Source organism: Athene cunicularia (genome assembly GCF_003259725.1).
Source record: "Athene cunicularia isolate RWA chromosome 5 unlocalized genomic scaffold, athCun1 chr5_part1, whole genome shotgun sequence".
NCBI classification, from domain to species: Eukaryota; Metazoa; Chordata; class Aves; order Strigiformes; family Strigidae; genus Athene; species Athene cunicularia.
The window spans coordinates 17,099,957-17,119,768 of NW_020799101.1; the positions used below are offsets into that span (position 1 = coordinate 17,099,957).

At 37.8% G+C, this 19,812-nt stretch overlaps 1 protein-coding gene across 11 annotated transcripts in view; it reads right to left on the minus strand.

The window, feature by feature from the left end:
* The window catches only part of UNC79 (unc-79 homolog, NALCN channel complex subunit), a 112,428-nt gene that overhangs the window by 56,200 nt on the left and 36,416 nt on the right, over positions 1–19,812 (minus strand). For 10 of the 11 annotated variants that reach the window (XM_026849014.1, XM_026849019.1, XM_026849015.1 and 7 more), the window contains 12 exons: positions 19,069–19,296; positions 17,539–17,680; positions 17,050–17,129; positions 16,818–16,966; positions 15,653–15,810; positions 15,120–15,301; positions 13,622–13,823; positions 11,796–11,975; positions 10,699–10,764; positions 5,559–5,845; positions 1,776–1,958; positions 787–949 (listed from right to left, as the gene is read on the minus strand). In XM_026849014.1, the coding sequence (XP_026704815.1) occupies positions 787–949; positions 1,776–1,958; positions 5,559–5,845; positions 10,699–10,764; positions 11,796–11,975; positions 13,622–13,823; positions 15,120–15,301; positions 15,653–15,810; positions 16,818–16,966; positions 17,050–17,129; positions 17,539–17,680; positions 19,069–19,296 (2,020 nt within the window). The remainder of the gene's footprint in view (positions 1–786; positions 950–1,775; positions 1,959–5,558; positions 5,846–10,698; positions 10,765–11,795; positions 11,976–13,621; positions 13,824–15,119; positions 15,302–15,652; positions 15,811–16,817; positions 16,967–17,049; positions 17,130–17,538; positions 17,681–19,068; positions 19,297–19,812) is intronic. The other variant, XM_026849018.1, reaches the window with a different exon arrangement.

Consider the following 19,812-nt stretch of genomic DNA (forward strand, 5'->3'; position numbering starts at 1 on the left):
AGGTTGCTGCACACTAGGAAGACTGGGAAGGAGGATCTAAAGGGCAAATAAACAGCTAAAAGGCGAAACAGCTGAAAGGCAGCTACAGATTACATTCAAAAGAACCTGTTAAACTTTGATCATACTTATCACATAATAAACTTCACAACTGTAAGGAACTACACTAAGTGACACCATGTTACCTCAAACCCCAACCATACTCCAAGTCCACACCATCACAGTACCTCTGCTATGGCTAGCAAGCACATACAGAGTTAACAATCAGACACAAAGGGCTGAACCATTCTCTTCTCCCTTTAGACATCCATATCATATACATCTGCAGGTAAACTATTCAGCTTCAGCTCCTTTTACAGAGAAAACCAAACTGTAGACTGAATTAATCATTGTCTCTTTTCAACATCATATATTTGCCACTATGCCATGTTATTATAAAGTATAATCAGAATGCAGTGTCAGGATGGTTGCACATTTTGTGCGTGGTCATAATCGGTTAACATAGGATAGAAGAGGCCACAGACTATCCAAGCATGGTGACTGAACTATTAAGTCTAAGGTATACCCCCCCTGAGAAATGTTAGACTGCTGTCCCATGCTTAGCCTACAGAGAAATTATGAATTTCTTTTACTATAGATGGCTATAGCTAGTTAGGTAAGTCACACCTTGGACTTAATTCTGAGTATTATGTTCTAAAACTCAGTCCATATTTACCTGCTTCTACAACATCCGCAAGACTTAATAAATTAAATCAATGACTATCATATAAGTGAGAGCATTAAAAGTACCTTTTTCCTTTTCACTGTATCGGCTTATGTTACTGTTGTCACTATACAAAGGGCCAGCAGTTGCATGGGGCTTGCAGCTGTGATATTGAGCATTGAGGGTATTGACTGTGATGTGGATTAGGTGAAGCACAATCTTGCTGATTTCACAGTCTCTGTAGGGGTACTGTTCAGTGAAAGAGAAAAACTTTGGCTTAAAAACTAACTTTTCTCCTTGGATAAACATTTAGGCAGTAAAATAGAAAAATGGCAATATTGTCAGCTGGATGGTCTTTGACGTCCTTTGATCATACATTACTAAATACATCATGAGAAGCAGGACTGTTTTCAGCTTTATACACCAAATTATTTTTTTAAAAATTTAAAAATCCCTATTAGTAACATTTAATAGATTGTTTTCTTGACTTTTATTTGGCAAAACCAACTATTAATAATAATGCAAGAGGTCTCTCATCAGAACTCTTCTTCAAATACTCTATTTCAATCAGCATGTTTTCATTTCTAGTTTCTTCACTTCCTTGTATGCCCTATAGACCTGCTAGAAGTTTGTTAAGCATATCAAAAGTATTCACAGCTCCATTTTAGAGCATTAACATATCACATTTTGACACTTCCTAAAAAGCATCACTCAACTAAAGAATACAAGCTGACACACACACCCCATTTAAAGTTACTATTTATTTTAAAAACTAGTTTTAAGTTACTCAAAATACTCTTCATTGGAACTTTATATAGTATTTTCATATTTGAAAATACATATTTTTCTTTCTCAGGTAACCATGTGAAAGACAATAAAGACAGAAGAAGTAATAGGTCAGCAGCACAGGTGAAAACCTATTTCAGACATTGAAATTAAATCTATCAAATAAGCAAATCAAAGAAGTGTCCTTTACACTTCCTTTCACTTGCAGTACAGTTAAATGTTCCCTATAATAAATTTCAAATTGAAGTGCAAATTTTAATGTGGACAGCATCTTTTTAAGCCCACTCACCTTATAGAGAATGACAAGCAAAGCTTTTAACCACATCTGCCGAATGTGAGGTTTGAGGGACCAGAGGGAGCAGCGAGGAGGCTGCTGAAAGTAATGCCTTAGCTGAGGACAAGTGCAGTATTTCAACACCTGCACCACCAAGGGAAGAAGGTGTTTTCCCAAATTGATGTTATAATCCATCACCTGAAAATAATATTAGCACAGGAGTTAGGTCACCAAAATCAAATCCACTGATGTTGAAAAGCAAAATAACTAATACAGTTGAGGTATTAGTTGAGTGAAAAGAAACAGATGTTTTTAAGTCTCACTATCAGTTAGAAACTTTCTGCCAGCTTGCCACATTCTCATTTTGGCTAGATAGGTAAAACGAAACAAAAGATATGTTCTGAAAGCCTTTCATCCTGCACAGTCTAAATTTTAACATACACTGGCAAGTTCATAAAATACATTATGCTGTATGCTTCTATTACAGCACAAGTTGATCATGGCTCAACAGAGAAATCCATATTAAGTATATCTCATGTTTAATAGGATCCAATTGTAGGTTTTGGGAGGGGAGTTGCATATTTGGTTGTTTTGTATTAACACTACATTGCTGGTTTTCATTTTCTCATCAGGCTTGCATCATTAGCTGTTGGGTTTTTTTAAGCCCCATGTTCTAGTATTAGCTAATGAGACAAGAATCCCTCTCTTTACTATAGCAAAGTTAAGATTGTGTCTGCAATGTTATACAGAAAGTTTAAGCAGGCAAATCATAAAGGATCAAGAGTAAAACTAATGAAAAATATCTTACTCTAAATAAAATGCTCATCAATTTTCAGCAGTGGTGTTGCTGTAGACAAGTTGCTGTTGTTACTGCTAGTCATAAGCTTTACCTGTATCACTGAAGAGCATCATGCTATTTGGTGCCTAGCCTAGAGGTTTGAATCCTGATGGTTAGGTGCAGTGTGGCCATATATTCCCACTACCCTGACACAACTGTGTTTTCAATTGAAACTGCATTGCTATTTTTCCATTATCTTTCCATCTGTCTTGCAACATAACTATTTTTATTTAAAGCCATATGTTCTGAAATCAGTAGCTAAACTAGATCATAACAAGGATCCATAAAGCCCTTGTCTCTGACACTGACCTATACTGGTTGACACCCAGGAAGGTATAACAGCAGGCCAAGCAAACTCCAGCACAAGCCCCAAGGTCTAACACGTCCCTGCAGTTTCAGTGGACTTAGTGCACTTTATCAGCAGCCCTGTACATCTAAACAGACACAAACAACAATTTTCATCCACATCATCCTTTTCCTTCAGGTCTGTATTTCTTTTTTTCGTTTTGTTTTTATTAGAACAAGTGGATGAGCCTAATTTATAAACATAGAACTCATCTCTCAAGCTCCCTCCTGAACAAGCTGACTAGAAGTTTTTCCCTGTATAATTCTCTAGTTCAGTATGCAGCTGTCTCAAATTTTTGTGCTGCATGCACAGACCTAAATAGATGGATCCCCTGTCTGCCCGTGAAGGGCTAGCCTGCCGAACAGATGATATATAATCACCAAATATGGTCCTACCCTGTAATGGCTTGTCCCCTCAGAGTGTGATACAGTTACATAGCGTGGTTAGGAAAAACTCATCCATACAAGGAAGACAGAAGCCTGCTTAACACAGCACATACTGTAATGCAGACACGTGCTAAGATGAGCAGACCCATTTTTTAAGTTGTCACAGGAAGATCTGGAATCAATGATGTTGCAAATGCTGAACAGAGCCCAGCCGGGGATGCTGAGCAGAGCCCGGCACCACTGCTTCCCCATTCCGACAGCCTTGTACAACATTGCCACCATGCGGGGCAATACCGCAGTGACTGCAAACGCCAAAACTTGGCTACTTCTGCTGCTAGGAAGAGACAGCGGCATTTTATGCTTTCAAGAACTCCAAATACTCAGATTTTATGATGCAAAATACTTTTTTTTTTTTTGTTTTTGACTGACCATTCCAACCAAGCTTGGAATCAAAATCAACGAACCAGCAAGACGGACTAATCCCAACCTTTCTGAAGCTGATTGGGGAAAGCAAATATTTATGACTAGGGGAGGGAGTATTACTGAAATAGATCTATACTGAGTTTTCACTCTGTAAATGCATCTTTGGACTTCAAATAGCATTTCACTTGCAGCAAAGGTGATTCCCCACACAAAGCAGCCCTACGCCTAAGAAAAAAATGCCCCCATAATATAAATTAAAGTTTTGATGTCTGCTACATAGAGAAAAATCCTGGCCTACTGAAGTTCTCAAACTCATGTGATGTCAGGGGAGCCAGGATTCAACTATGAAGCTTTTCAAACAGAGATGGTGAATTTGGCTATGATGACATCTTTTAAAGGCAAAGAGGAAAGGCAGGAACTGATATTTAGAGCTGCAGTAAGTAGTACTTCTGAAAACCAGGTGAATTATGATCACTGAAGCTGGGGAATCCAAACTTGGAAAACACACAGAAAAAAGTGGAAGATACTGCCCTGTAATCTTAACTGCCACTTCCAGACTCTCAATACAATGGTAACAGGCCTGAATCTCCTTTTACATGCTTCAGCTTAAAACTGTACAAATAAAAGATCGTTAACAACACAATGCAATGGTGCTCTGAGACAATGGATCAGGATGCATTTGCAGCTACCTAGTTTGAATTAACACCTTCTAACTTACCCGCTGAAACACAGATACCTGACGTCTCCACGACTGAAAATTTATCCAAGTAACATTACAACTGTCTTTGAAAAAAATCACTGATTCCAATGTATGAACCAGAAAATCTTTGTAAGAATTGCAGATATGGTAGAGGCCAGGATAGTTCTGAGCAATGTTTGAAGGTTACAGTTGGCAATTTAAGAGCTGGGGGAGGGGGAGATCTGAAATCACAGGCCTCTCTCTCCCTGAGGTAATCCCTTATGACAGACCATGATATGGAAAAAGCATGGAAGTGATGATGATGCTTCACTGGAAATAAAAGTACTGCAAGTGGGAAATGTTTTTCAGCCTAACATTACCAACTGCTCTATCAGTAAGAGTTAACTGAGTCTTAGAAAACCTTTGTAAGGTAGGAAATTACAGTCCTCCTTCCAAGATGTAGAAAGAAGGCACAAGGTAAGGATGTGCTCAGACATCTATCATAGCAATATAGGCAGAAGTTCCTCAAGATAGCACCACTCTCTAGGAAAAAGAGAACAGAAAGTCCTGGTGCACTCTAAGGAAGAACAAGAATGAGTCTCTTACAAAATGAGCTTACAGACCACTGATGCAGGGAAATAAGCAAGAGCAATTGAATCCCAGGTCTTCCTGAATGGGAAAGAAATGGCACATGAAAAAAGCAAGGCATTCAAAGGCTAGGGAAAGAGGGCAAAGAGGTTTGAGGCAGTCTCTAATTTTTCATCATGTAGTATTTGCATGCCTTCATGCACAGAAAACCATTATCTCTATGTCAGTGATGCAGCAAGTTTAGAGTACTAACTAGAAAAAAGTTTTAAATTAGCACACTTCTATTTATTTACTTTTTAACTGCAAAGCAAAAACCTACAGAAAGCACTTGATTAGGCTACATGGAGCCTTCTAAGAATAAAGAACAAGCAGCCATCCTTGTTCCCAAATTCTTTCACCAACTGAAGAGTCATTAAGAAGTTTTAAGTAGGATTACTGCACTCGTCCATTATTTTGGTACAAGGAAGGCTGTGCTACCACCATTTCAACAACAGGCAATGAGAAATAGCTGCAAGAAGTAGAAAGTGCTTTCACCTACTTGTGCTATTCCAGCAATAAAAGCATTAAAGCAGGTTGAAACACGCATTTTTTGTGGTGCAATCATGAAGCATCCTTCCTGCTGATCATAACCAAGCAGGACGTACAGATGGCGCTTGACTGTGTTGAAAGCTTTAGCGCTGCTGATGTCCGACTCAGCGCTGCTCTCGTCCTTTGCCATGAACTTCATTAGCACAGTAATGAGCTGGTGGACAGTCTGGTGATCGATCCCAGCATCCTCTGGAAGCAGGTCTTTTATTGTATTATCATTCTCTGGGGAGGGTTGTCCTATTGACACAAGAGAGATTTTGGTATCAGACACTGGGTAAGATGTTAAACAGCATACAGAATACACCAGAATTTTTTTCCAGAGTTCATTAATCCATTTCTGCCCAAATACACATGGTGAAGTCACAGGAGATAGGCATCCATCTCTGAGGGTATTGTTCCTCCACTGCCTCAGGCTCAACAGCACAGTAGCACCTACTGTGTACACTGAACTCCATTTCTCAGCTTTCCCATGTTTAACAGAGCTGCTTATATTCCCATCCCAGTTCCAGGAGAATCAAACCCCACTGCCACCAAATTCTCATCTGGCATGGTTTTCAGTCTTTCCTCAGCAAACATTAGTGGACATTAGTCCGGGGGAGAATATACAAAACAGCAAAGGTAGGAGATGGAGAATATTCTACCAAATAATGATTAAACAAAGAATGAAGACTTCCTCTTTTAGCACTGAATCCATATTTCTCTCAAATAACTTGTGTCAAAATGTAAGCACTACAGTATGTTAGGTTTTGGGACACTATGTATTATGTCAAAACTTTTGACAACTTTTTCCCAGAGCGGAAGCCTAAGATTTGGTTTATAAACATGTTATATGGATTATATGGATATGAAAATAATTAATCATGCTTTGTATGGGAATATGATAATGTGAAAGACAAGAGGCTACTTACAAAGCACAAGGAAGCCTGGGTGCTGGCTATCACTATCCAAGCAAAACAGACACACTGCAAATAACAGCTGCCAACTGGACAAGTATTTTTTTTTATTTTTTTTTTTTTAAATACAGTATTTCCAGTTAATTTTAAGACTATTTATCATTAGTAGAATTCTTTAGTAACTGCCTTTAGAGTTACCCTCTTCCATTTCACCCTATGTGTAAGGCCTTTTTTAGCACTTAGCAGTTCCTAAAGATTTACATTATACTAACACCAGGAACTGAATTCACGAAAAGAAGCAGCTATTTCACATATCAGTGGATCAGATTATTTTTATTAAGTAATTTTTAATAAATGCATAGCTAGTATATTATCCCAACATGTTCTACTTTAAAACAGTAATTTAAATTAAATGCTTCTATATAAATAAAATGCATCATATATGCATTATATGCAAAATAAATAAAAGATATTTCCACTAGGATAATCAAAGGAAACAGAAAATAGTACTTTCACAGCATCAAAACAGGGCAATGCTTGAAAATTAAGTTATTATACCAATAATTTTCATTTGTTCATTAAACACTATAACTATTAGCAATTAAAATTAATTGTTACTAAAATGTATTCTGATGCATTTTCTGATCCACAGTTAAAAATCTGTCTAACAGTGAATAATTAAGGTAAAGCAAACTGGTATGAAACAAGAATTACAAAATGACCTACTTGTTTTCATTTCAAGGATAAATCCTTTCAACTATTGGACATAGTCCTTGCTTTTGCAAGAACAGTTTAAGTTTACAGGACAGACCCTACAAGCAAGATTAGCTCAAAGTATAATCTTAAAATTTCTCCCACATGTCTGCATTAGGGTCACTAGCCAGAAACTAACATCCATTTAGTCTGTCAGAGTTACTTACATGCCTTAGGGTTTATATAAACTCATAGCTATATATTTACAGAAAATGCTAGAAATTATTTTAATATTCTAATTTACCCATATTCTCAATGTAATATACTATTCTGACAAGGGACTCTTGTCTTAGGTTCTTCAGCAGCAAAACTGTATTTTTTTTTCAGTAATTTTTAAATATTTTACCTTTTTTTGGTGAGCAAGCAAAGGGGTTTGTTTGATTGGCTGTTTTGCTGAGCATGGGAGAAGGTTGCTATTTCTGTGATAAGTAAAAATGAAAACTTGGGGGAAATTTTCAGGATCACTTCCATTAAGAATAACCTTCCTTTACTGGTCTCACTTTGGTAAAAATAAATCATGAACTCTGTATTATACAATATCTTTTATTATTTTTTTTTATATTATTATAATATCTTTTATTATATAATATCTTTTATTTTATTATATATTTTATTTTCACTGGGATTTTTATTTACAGAAACCTTTCAAAATGAAAATTATCCAAACTTTTACTAGACCAAGATTTACAATTGCAAAAAGAAAACAATAAATTCTGAAATAATTAGAAATACAGCAAGTACCATTTTCAGAAGCACATTTAAAATGTATATAGAAAATAACTTCAGCTTTGTAGACACTGACTGAGAAATAACCTTTCCACATATTATACCCAGGTTAAAGATTTTTCAGAAAATTGTATCAAAAGTACACCATTTTCATAAAGATTATATTGAACTGTTTTCTTCAGCCCTACTTAATTTCATCTCTATTACATGTTGTGAGACTTTCAATAAAACAAGTGAGGAGGTAAAATGAAATGAGTTAAAGGATCATAGGGGCTCTAAATCCTGGTTCTCCAAATAGAACTCAATTAAAATTGGATAAATCTAGTTTACTTTCACTTGCTGAACAATGTAATTTAGAAGCTCAGGGATAAAAAGCTCCATTTTGCAATACTAACACTAGTCAACAGATACTTCCTAGGACTTTTCCTGACATTTTACTTTCCAGAAATATTACTACATTTTCTGAAGTACTTTACCCTCATTGAAAACTATACAGCAGGACACAGTAAAGAGAGCTTCACCCTGAGTATTTTGTCATTGCTCCACTAAGGATCCAGTCTAGGGAATGTCAGTCACCTCCTGTTTTTTCTTCTAATGTGGAAACTTGCAAGGAACCAGCAACAGAGAACCTACAAAAACTCTACAATCCAGTTTAGTTAATAAACCTTCAGAGTCCAGAAAACCTTCTTCCACTATCTGAAATGGATCTTAAGTTATATCATCCTTGAACTAAACTTTCACTTCATCAACACATGATGAAGGGCATTCTGTACCAAATCATGATGTTTAGATTCAAACTAAGAATGCAGTGCAAGACAGTTCTGTCTTTACAGTGGCTATGGCAGCTTTTATCCCTCAAAATGTGTGCACATATATATGCAATTTGTGTGCGTGTGTGTGCCTACATATGTATACACACATCTCCCCCCTAGGAAAACCTTCTCACATGACCAAGCACACAGCCTACTAGTTAATATACAGCCACCGTTCCTGAATTTAATCTAGCCTTATGCCCACAGATCCATCTCTTTATTCATGTGTCCCTTATATCAGACCCCTTTACCTTCAAATTACTTTAAGGTGTATCACAACAGAACATAAAACATCAGACCAAAAGTATATCATGCTTCATCCTAGTTGTGATCCCCATGCCTATCAGTGAAACTATAAATGACTCTCCAGGATACTGTAGAGGATACATGAACAAATACATGATCCTGGTGTTTAATCCATACAGAACACACACTGAGTTCAGTTTCCATTTGGACTGTGCAAGGACTACATTTTTAGATCTAGAAGAATGGACAACCATAAGGACTTGCTCATTCAAGTGGTTATGTATAATTTTTTTTCTACAACAGATGCACAGCCTATGTTTAGGAGCCTGTTGCTTAGACAAATCAGATATGCTCAGTACTGTCAATGCAAAGTGTTAAAAACTATGAGTCAAACCTTAAAAAAAAATTTTACAAAAAATTAAGATTTTAAAAAGTAATAAATAGTGGGCAGGAGGAGAGGGACAGTCATTCGTCCCCTCGTTTCCAAAGCATCTGCGATAATTTTGAACTGTATTATCAGACTTTTCTTCATATCAATGGTTACTAGCTACATGCAAATTTTTATATATACATTTTAATGGAAACTTAATTCAAAGTGATTAATTACCTGAGCCTGGAAACAAGCTCTGAAATACCAAAATAAAAATCACAACAGCTAACTATGCCTACTGTGGGATTGACAATTCTTATGTGACAAGCCCAGTATATAGAAGGTTATCAATGCCATTAAATGAAGAACCATTCACTGATACATCTATTCATCACACTATTATTTCACTTGTTTCTTCTATGAGCCTGTGACAACCTGCACAGCCTGCACATATGTCCTATAAGGAACTGGCTGATTTCTAGCTTTCACTGGGCTAGTATGACAGGGCTATATACTGCTATTTCAGAAGCTCTCCCAGTCCACTGCACAGCTTAGTCAGCACCCACAACTGGCAAGGTATCTTCCTTTCAGCTGATCACCCAGTAAGCTGATCTGTTATGACTCTGAATTTCTGCCTGTTGGAAATACTGCATATCTTGAAGAAGGAATGTGAAAACATCTGAATCTTGAGATTTTTCACTTCCAAATGGTCAGTCTACAAAGGACTTGGAGCAAGAACCATGAGCAGTCACAATTATTTAGACATTACTTAGACTCTGATAACTATTCCTCAAAAGCCTAACAGAAGGGTGACATCTTCACAACATGTCAGTAAATATAAAGTAAGGGACTCGAGATGTCTATAAGCATACAGAGGAGACAAGTATATTTTACAGTACAACAATCAGAAGCATTCTGTCTGCTGCCTCTAAAACCCAAAGGTCAAAGATCAGGCTGAACACAGGTGACCCATGGGACCAGCCTACTAAAGATTTACTTGTTCCTGTAGGCAATGAAACACAGGAGGGTGAATCACTGCTGGCATAACTGACTGCCTCTGAATAACCTCCTAGCATCCCCAAAGTACTATTTACAACTGGGGGCAGTTTTCAGTACAGATCCAGAGCAAAACTTCAATTTATACCTTTTGGAACCATGCTAAGACATGATTCGCTGTGCTTTTTAGACCACTTCCATCTTGCGTAAGTTGATCTCATGAGTCAGCAAGACAGCCAGTGCTAGTGCCTTCCTTTTCCTGTTTCATCAAAACACCCCCCTTGTAAAACCCACCTGGTGTTTGCTCTGGTGTTCCTCCAAGAGCTGGAGCAGACTGCTCGTGTCTGGTCAAGCTCACAGCTTAAAACAAAACAAAACAAAACAAACAACACAAAACAACACAAAAAAACAAGAGCAACTCTGTTTAAAAATGCAGTACTGACATCTTATACTTCAGCATATAGTCAGTGCTACCATATTTATGTTCATTTACTCATGCACTGTTGTCAGGCAGTGAGTGTAACCATTTGAATTGTGTCACTTCTGTGCCTTATAGATTCTATGCGCTATATTCTATAACTAGTTTTCTTCATTGCTCAGTTTTGCTGGTACAAGAGTCACCATGCAGGAGCCCCTATGCAGGATCAGAAATCGATCAAGAAGGATTACCTAAGAGTTCCAAAGGTGGTGTTCATTTTAGAGAAAAGAAATCACCTTTTGACTTAACAGTTCACAGTATCTGTCTTTGAACATTTTATTAGTTCCTATTATATGGGCAGGAGCAATGTGAAAGGTCCAATTTGAATATAAAGACTGGTCTATGTTAGTAGAATTCTCTAAATGCTTTATTTCTGCTTGGAAAGGTATCTGTACAGAGGTCCATACAGGCCTACGGTTTTCCAGCACCTAGGTCCTCCTATAGAAGCTGGCAGGAAGGATGCATTGCATGGATATTGTTTTCTTAACAAAAGAATTCTGAATATATCCAAAAGTTCATTTGAGACACTAACAGTTGTTTTTAAGATGTCTAGTATACGCCGCATACACTGATTAATAATTACAATTAATAAATAAATTAGTAACAGAGGAATTCTTCTGTAAACACTTCTGTATTAGCCACAAATAAAAATTAAGATCTATCCACAAACTAGTCTCTAAGAATTCTGTGCTGGCATTTTAAACAAACACAGCATAGACACAATGTTTGTCTATGTTCTTTGTCAAAGTCACTAACTTGTCATTATCTGAATAATGCCCAAATGAGTCAGAAACCTATTATTTGCTATCCCAATTGAAAAAATACTGACAATTCCGATGTGTACCCAGCAATAGGATACGATCGTAAGGGAGAAGATACAGGTGTGTCACAAAAATATAAATAGATACTCAACGAATTTTGGTGGTTAAGGTTTCTGGAAGGGAGAGCGCTCTCTTTGACTCCACTGGTCCCTTCACACTGTCCCTCAGGGAACGCACACTCTTCTGACGATTACGTGCGAAACGAGCCCTCTTGATCTTCCACATTGCTGCATCACTGAGGTTGGCGACATTTGTCCGGACAGCAGTGATAGCTTTGCAAATGCAATTGACCAAGTTAGGATTCATTCCACAGCATGGTGAGGCCCTAAAGCTGCCAAGTGCCAAATGCAACTGGGCCCCAGGTCCCACTCAAGTCAAGAAAGCTTCATATGGGCTCAAGGGGTCCATCTGCAAGGCACTCATTTGCATGCTCTTGTTCTGAAATCCGTAAAACCCCACATGGCATAACTGTGTTTAAAAAAATTATGCTGTTACTCTTCCTTTAGAGATTGGAAAGAAACAGGTTCTTGAAACCAAAACTAAGTGGGGCTAAGGGAATATGAGGTGCCCTCTGTTTAAAATGGCAGAAATCTCACAAGTATGGACCACATTTAGGGCACTCATACCCAAATGTGGCCTATAGTTTTGCCTCACTGACCTCCTGTCCTGCCTACACCTATCATCCTGGATTTGAACAGCGCCTCCAAAAATCTGTGAGTGTGATTATGCGTTTACAGTGGTGTTACCAGAGGTATCACTGCATGTCTTAATGGGGTTACCAATACTTTTCTATAGTCATGTCTAACAGTGCATTCAAACCCTTTGACTTTAATTATCTGAGCAACTAAAGCCAGTGAGCCCATCCTTTGCACCACTTATGTCTTTGAAAAGGCAAAGAGAAAGGTTAAAAAAAACCCTTGAAAAATATCTTTTGCACATTTTAAATCACTCCCAAATATTCATATTTAAAGATATGACCATACATTTGCAGCCAGAGGTGCTAGAAACTAGTGCCAAGATTCACTCTTCAGGCTACAGCAGCAGTTCCCAGCTTTTGGTGAAGCTACTTACTTATGGAGAAGAATATACATTTGCAGTTCGACCCATCTCCTGTATGGATGCAGCAGCAGCCCCTGGGCTTTTTTTAGGCACTGGGCTCCATGCAAATGTAGGAGGCGGCATTAGGCTGCTGAGGGAGCATGTGCTATCCAAACAGCTGTCCCCACCTCCTCCAAGCAAATCAGATGGAAATAGATCTGCCTCATGCCTCATGGGCCACCACTAGGAAGTTCTGAATTACTCGGCATGTTAAACAATCATGCACAAATTATTTTTAGCCCCCCCACACACCCCCCCAGTGAATGGAAGGAGACATGGTATCTCATCAAGAAACCAACTATGAACAAGACAAACACTTACAAACATTTGCCACTGCAGAAAGAGTTAACTGAGCACCAGCTCTAAGAGTCCATGTACCTCTTGTGCTGTGACCCACACATTCACATGGTTTTTGAGGGTCATACAGCTCCTAGGGCTGTCTTTGCACAGACCACTACAGAACAGGCTCAGGCATAACCGAGACCTTTGCAAACAGCAGTGTTGATAGCATAAGAACATCTACAGAAGAACAAGCAGATTGCAGCTGATCATAGAAACAGACTGCATTTCAACCAAGGCTCACAATCACATCCTAGTGAGAGCAAAACATGACGCCCAAAGGTGTGACAGAATATAGACTAATCTGTATTTGGCTAGTCAAAAAATGCTCACTTTGAATTATTCTATTTTGGCCTGAAAGATTACTTGGTTTCAGAGAATTTATACAGGTGAGACCAACATCTCTGTCTCAGACCCTTGCAGGTAGCTGAAATTCCAGAAGCTGATAAAAAGTGATCAGATTGATTTGGACTGTGCTTACTTGTTGGGAAAGGGAATTCTTTGTTGCAGTCCAGATGAAGCTGTGCTTCCAGAGACAGGGTCTCAAAGCGATTCACAAAGAACTCCCAGCTCAAAGCTGGAATATCCGCTTTTAGAAAATGAAGTAGTAAAAGCTTACTAAGAATTGTGGGCCTGTCCTTGACAACTGTGTCGAACTGGAAATCGAGACAGAGGCAGAGACCCTATAGAAAATAAAAAACAACACCACAAACAAAACAACACAGAACTTAGATGTTAAAACTTTTAATCATTTTTTTAAAGCAAAGGGAGTTCAAAGCTCACAACTTCTATTAATTAATACAGGATAGAGGTTTAGCTCCTTTTTCCAACCAAGTCCTAAAGGACTAATCCGAACTAATACTACTGATATCAGTAGAAAAGTAAGATAAGGACATAAATGAACACCATATTTATAATGTAGAATTTGCTAAGATTTTGAGGAGTACAAAGGTATAGTCAAAGTTCTGTCCTACTGCACATTTGGTACACAATATCAAAGTATTCTCTTCACACCCCCCTGCCTGAGAAAAATCTTCTATTTAGGCAACTGAATCAAGCCCTCAATTACAAAAAGAATAAATCACCAAGCCCAAACAGAGGAAGAAAGATTATGTGGTAAACTGTATCGGAATCACTTTGCCTCAAAATGCCTCTGTATTTTATTTGCACTAGAATTTTGGCTGTAGTGTCAAGACTTACATTTGAGAATAAAACCCACACATTAAATAGGAAAGTGCAGTATACTGGTAACAGTCTCAGTGAATTCAAGTTCTCTGGAAACTACTTTGAAAAGGCACTATATGGAATAAAACTATAGCAAGTATTAGCAGCTTTTTACAGGCAGTAACACTAAACTTTTAAAAATACATATTCATTCTATTCTCCATAAAACTGAATTGTGTACTATAGAGATTTTTCAGGGGTTTTTTTATCTTGCTTGCATATATAGATTCTGATCCACTTTCATATCTGCTTACTTTTAATCACGAGAATTCTGACTGGCAGGTTCTCTCATATGCTTAAAGTTACATGCCTAAGTAAATCTTGAAAAGATTAAGACCATGTTTGGTTATGCTTGAAGGTATTTCCTCACTGTCAGGTCAGCAGGGTGTCATAAGACTTAGAAATATTTTTTTTTTAAATATAAAAATGTCAATAAACTTAAAAAAATAAAAAACATTTAGAGCTTTCTATGATAGCAGTTCAAATGCAATAGTAATCCTTTGCAATCAAAGTTTTTATTGTTGGACTTGAAGATCTTAAAGGTCTTTCCAACTTAAATGATTCTGATTCTAAGTTGGAGCTAGGACAGTATCATTTCCCTTGGCTATTGGTGCCTGTGTCAACTGCAAGACCCATAAGGCTTGTCTGAAGAGGAGTTAGTTGTGACTGTGATGCTGTACACCTAAACTGCTTTGAACTTCAGGTGAAAACTCGGATTCCTGTTTGAATGTACTTTTCCCATATAATGAACCTACCTGTAGAGCTGGCCTCTTTATTGTGTCAAGTAATAGCCCAGCTCTTGTAGCTACTGCTGGGTTGACATCTTCCACAGCAGTCAGGAAACAGCAGAATGCATGAGCCAAAGAGTACTTCAGTAGGTGGTTTTTTGTCACAGAGTGAATATCCAAAAATCTGCACAACACAGCCACCTTCTCCACTGTAGCAGTCGTGCCCCCAGACAAAGAAAATATGCATATTAATTTAGGCAATGGTTTCTTTATGTCCTGATTAATATACCTCTCCTAGAAATATGAACATCTAAGAAAGTAACAACAAAAAAATAGCTGGCAAGTGTTACAACTTTAATTTTACATTATCAAAAATGTCTCATGTTCTCCTCTGTTTTACTGCATTGTTGCACCATAGTTTTGCACCAGATGATCTCCAAAACTTCCCAAAGCAGCAAAAAGATAATTATGTCTTACAGGTCTCCTCAGTTACAACAAAGAAAGCTCTGCCTCTTCAGTGAAGCAAAAAAGAGCAAATAGTGTACATTTTTTGGGCCTACCTGCTTCAAATCTCATCTTCCAATCTTTGCTGTTGAAATTGCTGTTTATGATTGTCCAGAAAATGTCAGCTCCATGGGAAAGTGAAAGTGCATGAAGAAGAAGTGGGACTGCCAGGGAAGAAAGCTGAGAGAACTCAGACTTCACAACTCCCCATAAGCTGGAAAGACCAAAAAGATGAAGCCTGATCATAAAAGCACTCCCTTCACATCCTTTCTTCTACATGTCTACATTGCATTGGTGGGAAGCACTTTCCACAGAAATCTCTATGGGCCATCCTGGGCATTTATGTGAATACTACAGAGTTGCTGGCAGGAAACCAGAGCTACTTGGAAATCTTCAACTACAGGAGGTTTTCTTGAAAATCAAGATTCAAATATTCCTCTACATTAAAACACTTCACATTTGACCAGTTGGCCTAACTCAAGCCACAACTGCCATGGAACATTATCTGTGCTACAAATTAGCAGTTTCAGCATGACTAGCTTTAGCACAGAAGCCACATGAACTGTCTTGGCAACACAAATGACTGTTGGGTGTTCGCAATTTTCTGGTGTTTATATTCAGGACAGATTCTCTAGTCTGCTAAAACCCTACAGTATCATCAATGAAACCGATAGAGAGCAGCTGTAAACGCTGATGAACACACACTATTTCAGCACATCACATGTTGATGTTTATTCATTTTTTTTTCAGAAATACCCTTCTCCAAAGAGAATCTTAAAATGTACATATTTTGCTCTGATTCTAAATTAAAAACTTCCTCTACCGCTTAAAAATAAGGTGCAATACTGCTGTTCTCTCAGCTTTAATGCCCTATAAACTGTGTATCTCTCCCTACATCATCTTTCATTTTATTTTGTAGAGTCAGGGAAGATGCCTCAGTCTCAGACAATGCTTTTATTCAATATGAGAAACTATGACTTACTGCAAGACAAGTGGTGCATGAGTAGCCAAGATGGACAATGCAGGGTACCTTGGTTTCATTTGCAACTTCTTAATTAGCCAGTGCAATGCGCCCGTATGTAGTTCCTTAACCTTTCCACACTTCCCTATGTCCCCTTGTTAATTTTCCACACTAAACCTACAAATTCTTTGATGCCAACAACAAATGTATAGTTGGAGAATCAATGAAGCATGAAGACAAAATATGCAATAAAAACCTACCTTGCAATCAGCATGTGATCTTGAATATAGGCAAGAAATTGTGGATGGTCCTTTCTTGCTATATACAGGCATTCTCCATGAAGACACAGGATCTTCAGACAGTTAAGCATGTTAAAAAGAATGTCTGGTTCTTCAAATCTTGACATTTCCTGTGTAAGCAGATGTACTACTCTCAACAATGGCACCACTTAACCAAAAAATTCAAACTAAACAAACAAGTAATCAGTGTTACCTGCAATATAGTGTATATAAGCTTCAAGGTAACTGGAAGTTGCTGATAACAAAATTTTCTTTCTGTGTCATTCTTTATTGCTGTTAAAAATGTAAGTTACATAAAATGTTGTTAAGGTTCTCCCATCTGTGGATTCAAAATGAAACTAAAGAATGTCAAAGTGCTGAGTGATAAATTAATTCTAGCCACAGTAACACTACAATCAGTAAAGATACAACAGCATAGAATCTGGCATGGAATCTTTTTGCTTCTTTATATGTTCAAAGAGCCAAGATCTCTTCTAAAACTTTTTGGAGAGCGCCACACTTTCTATCAGCATAAATACAGACTTCCTATTTAATTAATATGTTGAAAAAATTAAATGCCTGAGAAAAAAGTGATTGTGCATTGTTGGACCTGAACGACTACTTCTAAAGTTGTATTCTGTATGAGTAGAAGGGTTTCATTTAAAGCCTTACTGAAATACTCAACCTTCTCACCCCCACTTACCAGCATTTTCTGTGGTCTCTGTGTGATTTCCCGGGTTTTCTCCATGTTTTGGTGCCAATTTGTCTTCCTCTTCTCCTTCAGTTCCTATAATAAACTCAGGTCTAGTATACAGAAGACTATCCTCGAGGTTATCTGTGGGCTCCTTTAAGAATATAATAAGTTAAATTTGTTTATTGATGTTATCTAAATACATAAGGCTGTATCCTACTTTTGAGTTACATTTGGTGTGATAAGCTGAGCTCAAACAAGGCAGACACTGTCTCGTTCTGCATACACTTGTTCATTCAAATCACCTGCATATCTAAAATGCTGCATCGGCAAATGCATACTAACAAGGAGACTGTTTCAAGTGATTTAAGTGACACCACTTAACAGAAACTGTATTGGTAGATCCAATCACAGGGATATGGTTTCACCAAACTTGTCATCCTTGCCTCACAGGAGTAACAGCCAGGAGCAGGGCAATTTCCCTATGCTACTGTAGAGTTACAGGCTTAGAGGCAGGAGCTACTCAATCACTGCTACATTAAGAAAAGGACCAGGCTGGAGTTATTTCTGCCTGTGGCCAGGAGCCCAGGATTACAGATTGTCATTGTGACCTTTAAGTTATAAATCACACAGTGGATCCCAGAAATAGTACAAAGCCCAAGTACGCAAAAGACTTCACCACTTGCAGTTCAGATTCTCACCTCAGACAAAAAGTAGCAAGGGCATGAGATGATTTTTTTAACACAAGTTACTGAATGCCACATGAATAATACCTACAATTAGCATACACATCCAAGTGGAATTCCAAAACTTTTACACATCAAAAGGCATCACTATGTCCACCACTGAAAAAAACTACTAATAAACATCCTGCCACTACCATGCCACAGTAAATAAGCACTCAGACTAAGGGGAACGATACTGTCTTCTGAACTATCAGATGGAGCAGTTATGTACAATAGACATACAGCTGAAAATAAATTCATCACACCACAGGTAATGCTTTAATTCTTCTGCAGAGCTACAGAGGACCTTAATGACAACTAGTGATCGGAGAGTACATAACTGTTTGATAAAGCTGGACACTCAACTTGAAGTATATTCTATTTTTCAACAGTGCACAGCATCTTCAACAATCAAGCACCAACTAAGGCTTGCTCACTTGACAACTGATTCACTCAAAATCATTAATTACTTCAAAATATTGATTCATCTTTTAAAAGATGAAAAGCACTAAATATTAACATTTCACATTTTATTTAAGACCCAGTATCACAGGAGTGTCCTTGCAAAGTGAGACAGCACTTCAGTGTTGATGGGGGAAGAGTTGATACCAGATGAATATTGTCATATTCCCTGGCTTCTTTTCATCAGATCAAACTTATGAAATTTTACAGTTTAATGGCATTTTGTTTTAATCTCCCAAATCCTCCACACCAAAGGTCAATGTAGCTTTGCTCCCTTGTGCACAATGTAATGAAAAAAATGAGGAAGAGGAGTTTCAGCACACCAATAACATAGGTCCTTTCCTTCTCTACTTACCACAAGCCTGATTTCTTCTTTTGGAGCAAGCTGTTCCAGCAGCTCAAAACCCAGCTGGTAACACAGAATGCTGGACTGACACAGACCACATTCAACTGCTTTTTCATCTTTCTGACAGGTGTGAGAACCACCCCACGGTGCCTGGAACACATTGTTTATGATGGATATTATATCTTTTGAAATGCTGTTCTCTAAGCCCAAAGTGACACCATCATCCTGAAGTTCCATCTGAAAGAGAGTGAAAAGAGTAAGGATTTATTATTTATTTTTAAAAGCCAGAGCATTAACTTTTCTACCTCTTCCCACATTTCTGCTAGTGTTATATTACAGTACTGGAAAGAGTTTGAGATAAACCTGGAACTCACAATTTTAAACTACCACTGGTGTTAAGGACCAAGGTCGAATAGCTAGAGTAAACAGACAAACACCAGAACCATTAATTCTACCTGCAGACAGTTATCCAAAACATTCAGCCTTGGATTCACAATGTACAAATTCAGCTATCCAAAAAATATGCATTGAATCCAAGTCTATCAACAAGCCTCTGCTTCTAGTCTGTAGAAATAAACAGATCTCCAAGAAGTTCCTTTCACTCACATGAGCTACCTAAGATGAGTGTGGAGGTATCTAACTTCTCTTCATTGAACATGAGCCTATAACTCCTATATGGGTAAAGGCAGCTGTAGAGGGATTTAAATGTCATATACTTCATGCTAGTCCCTCAGTAGAAAGGGACTCAATACA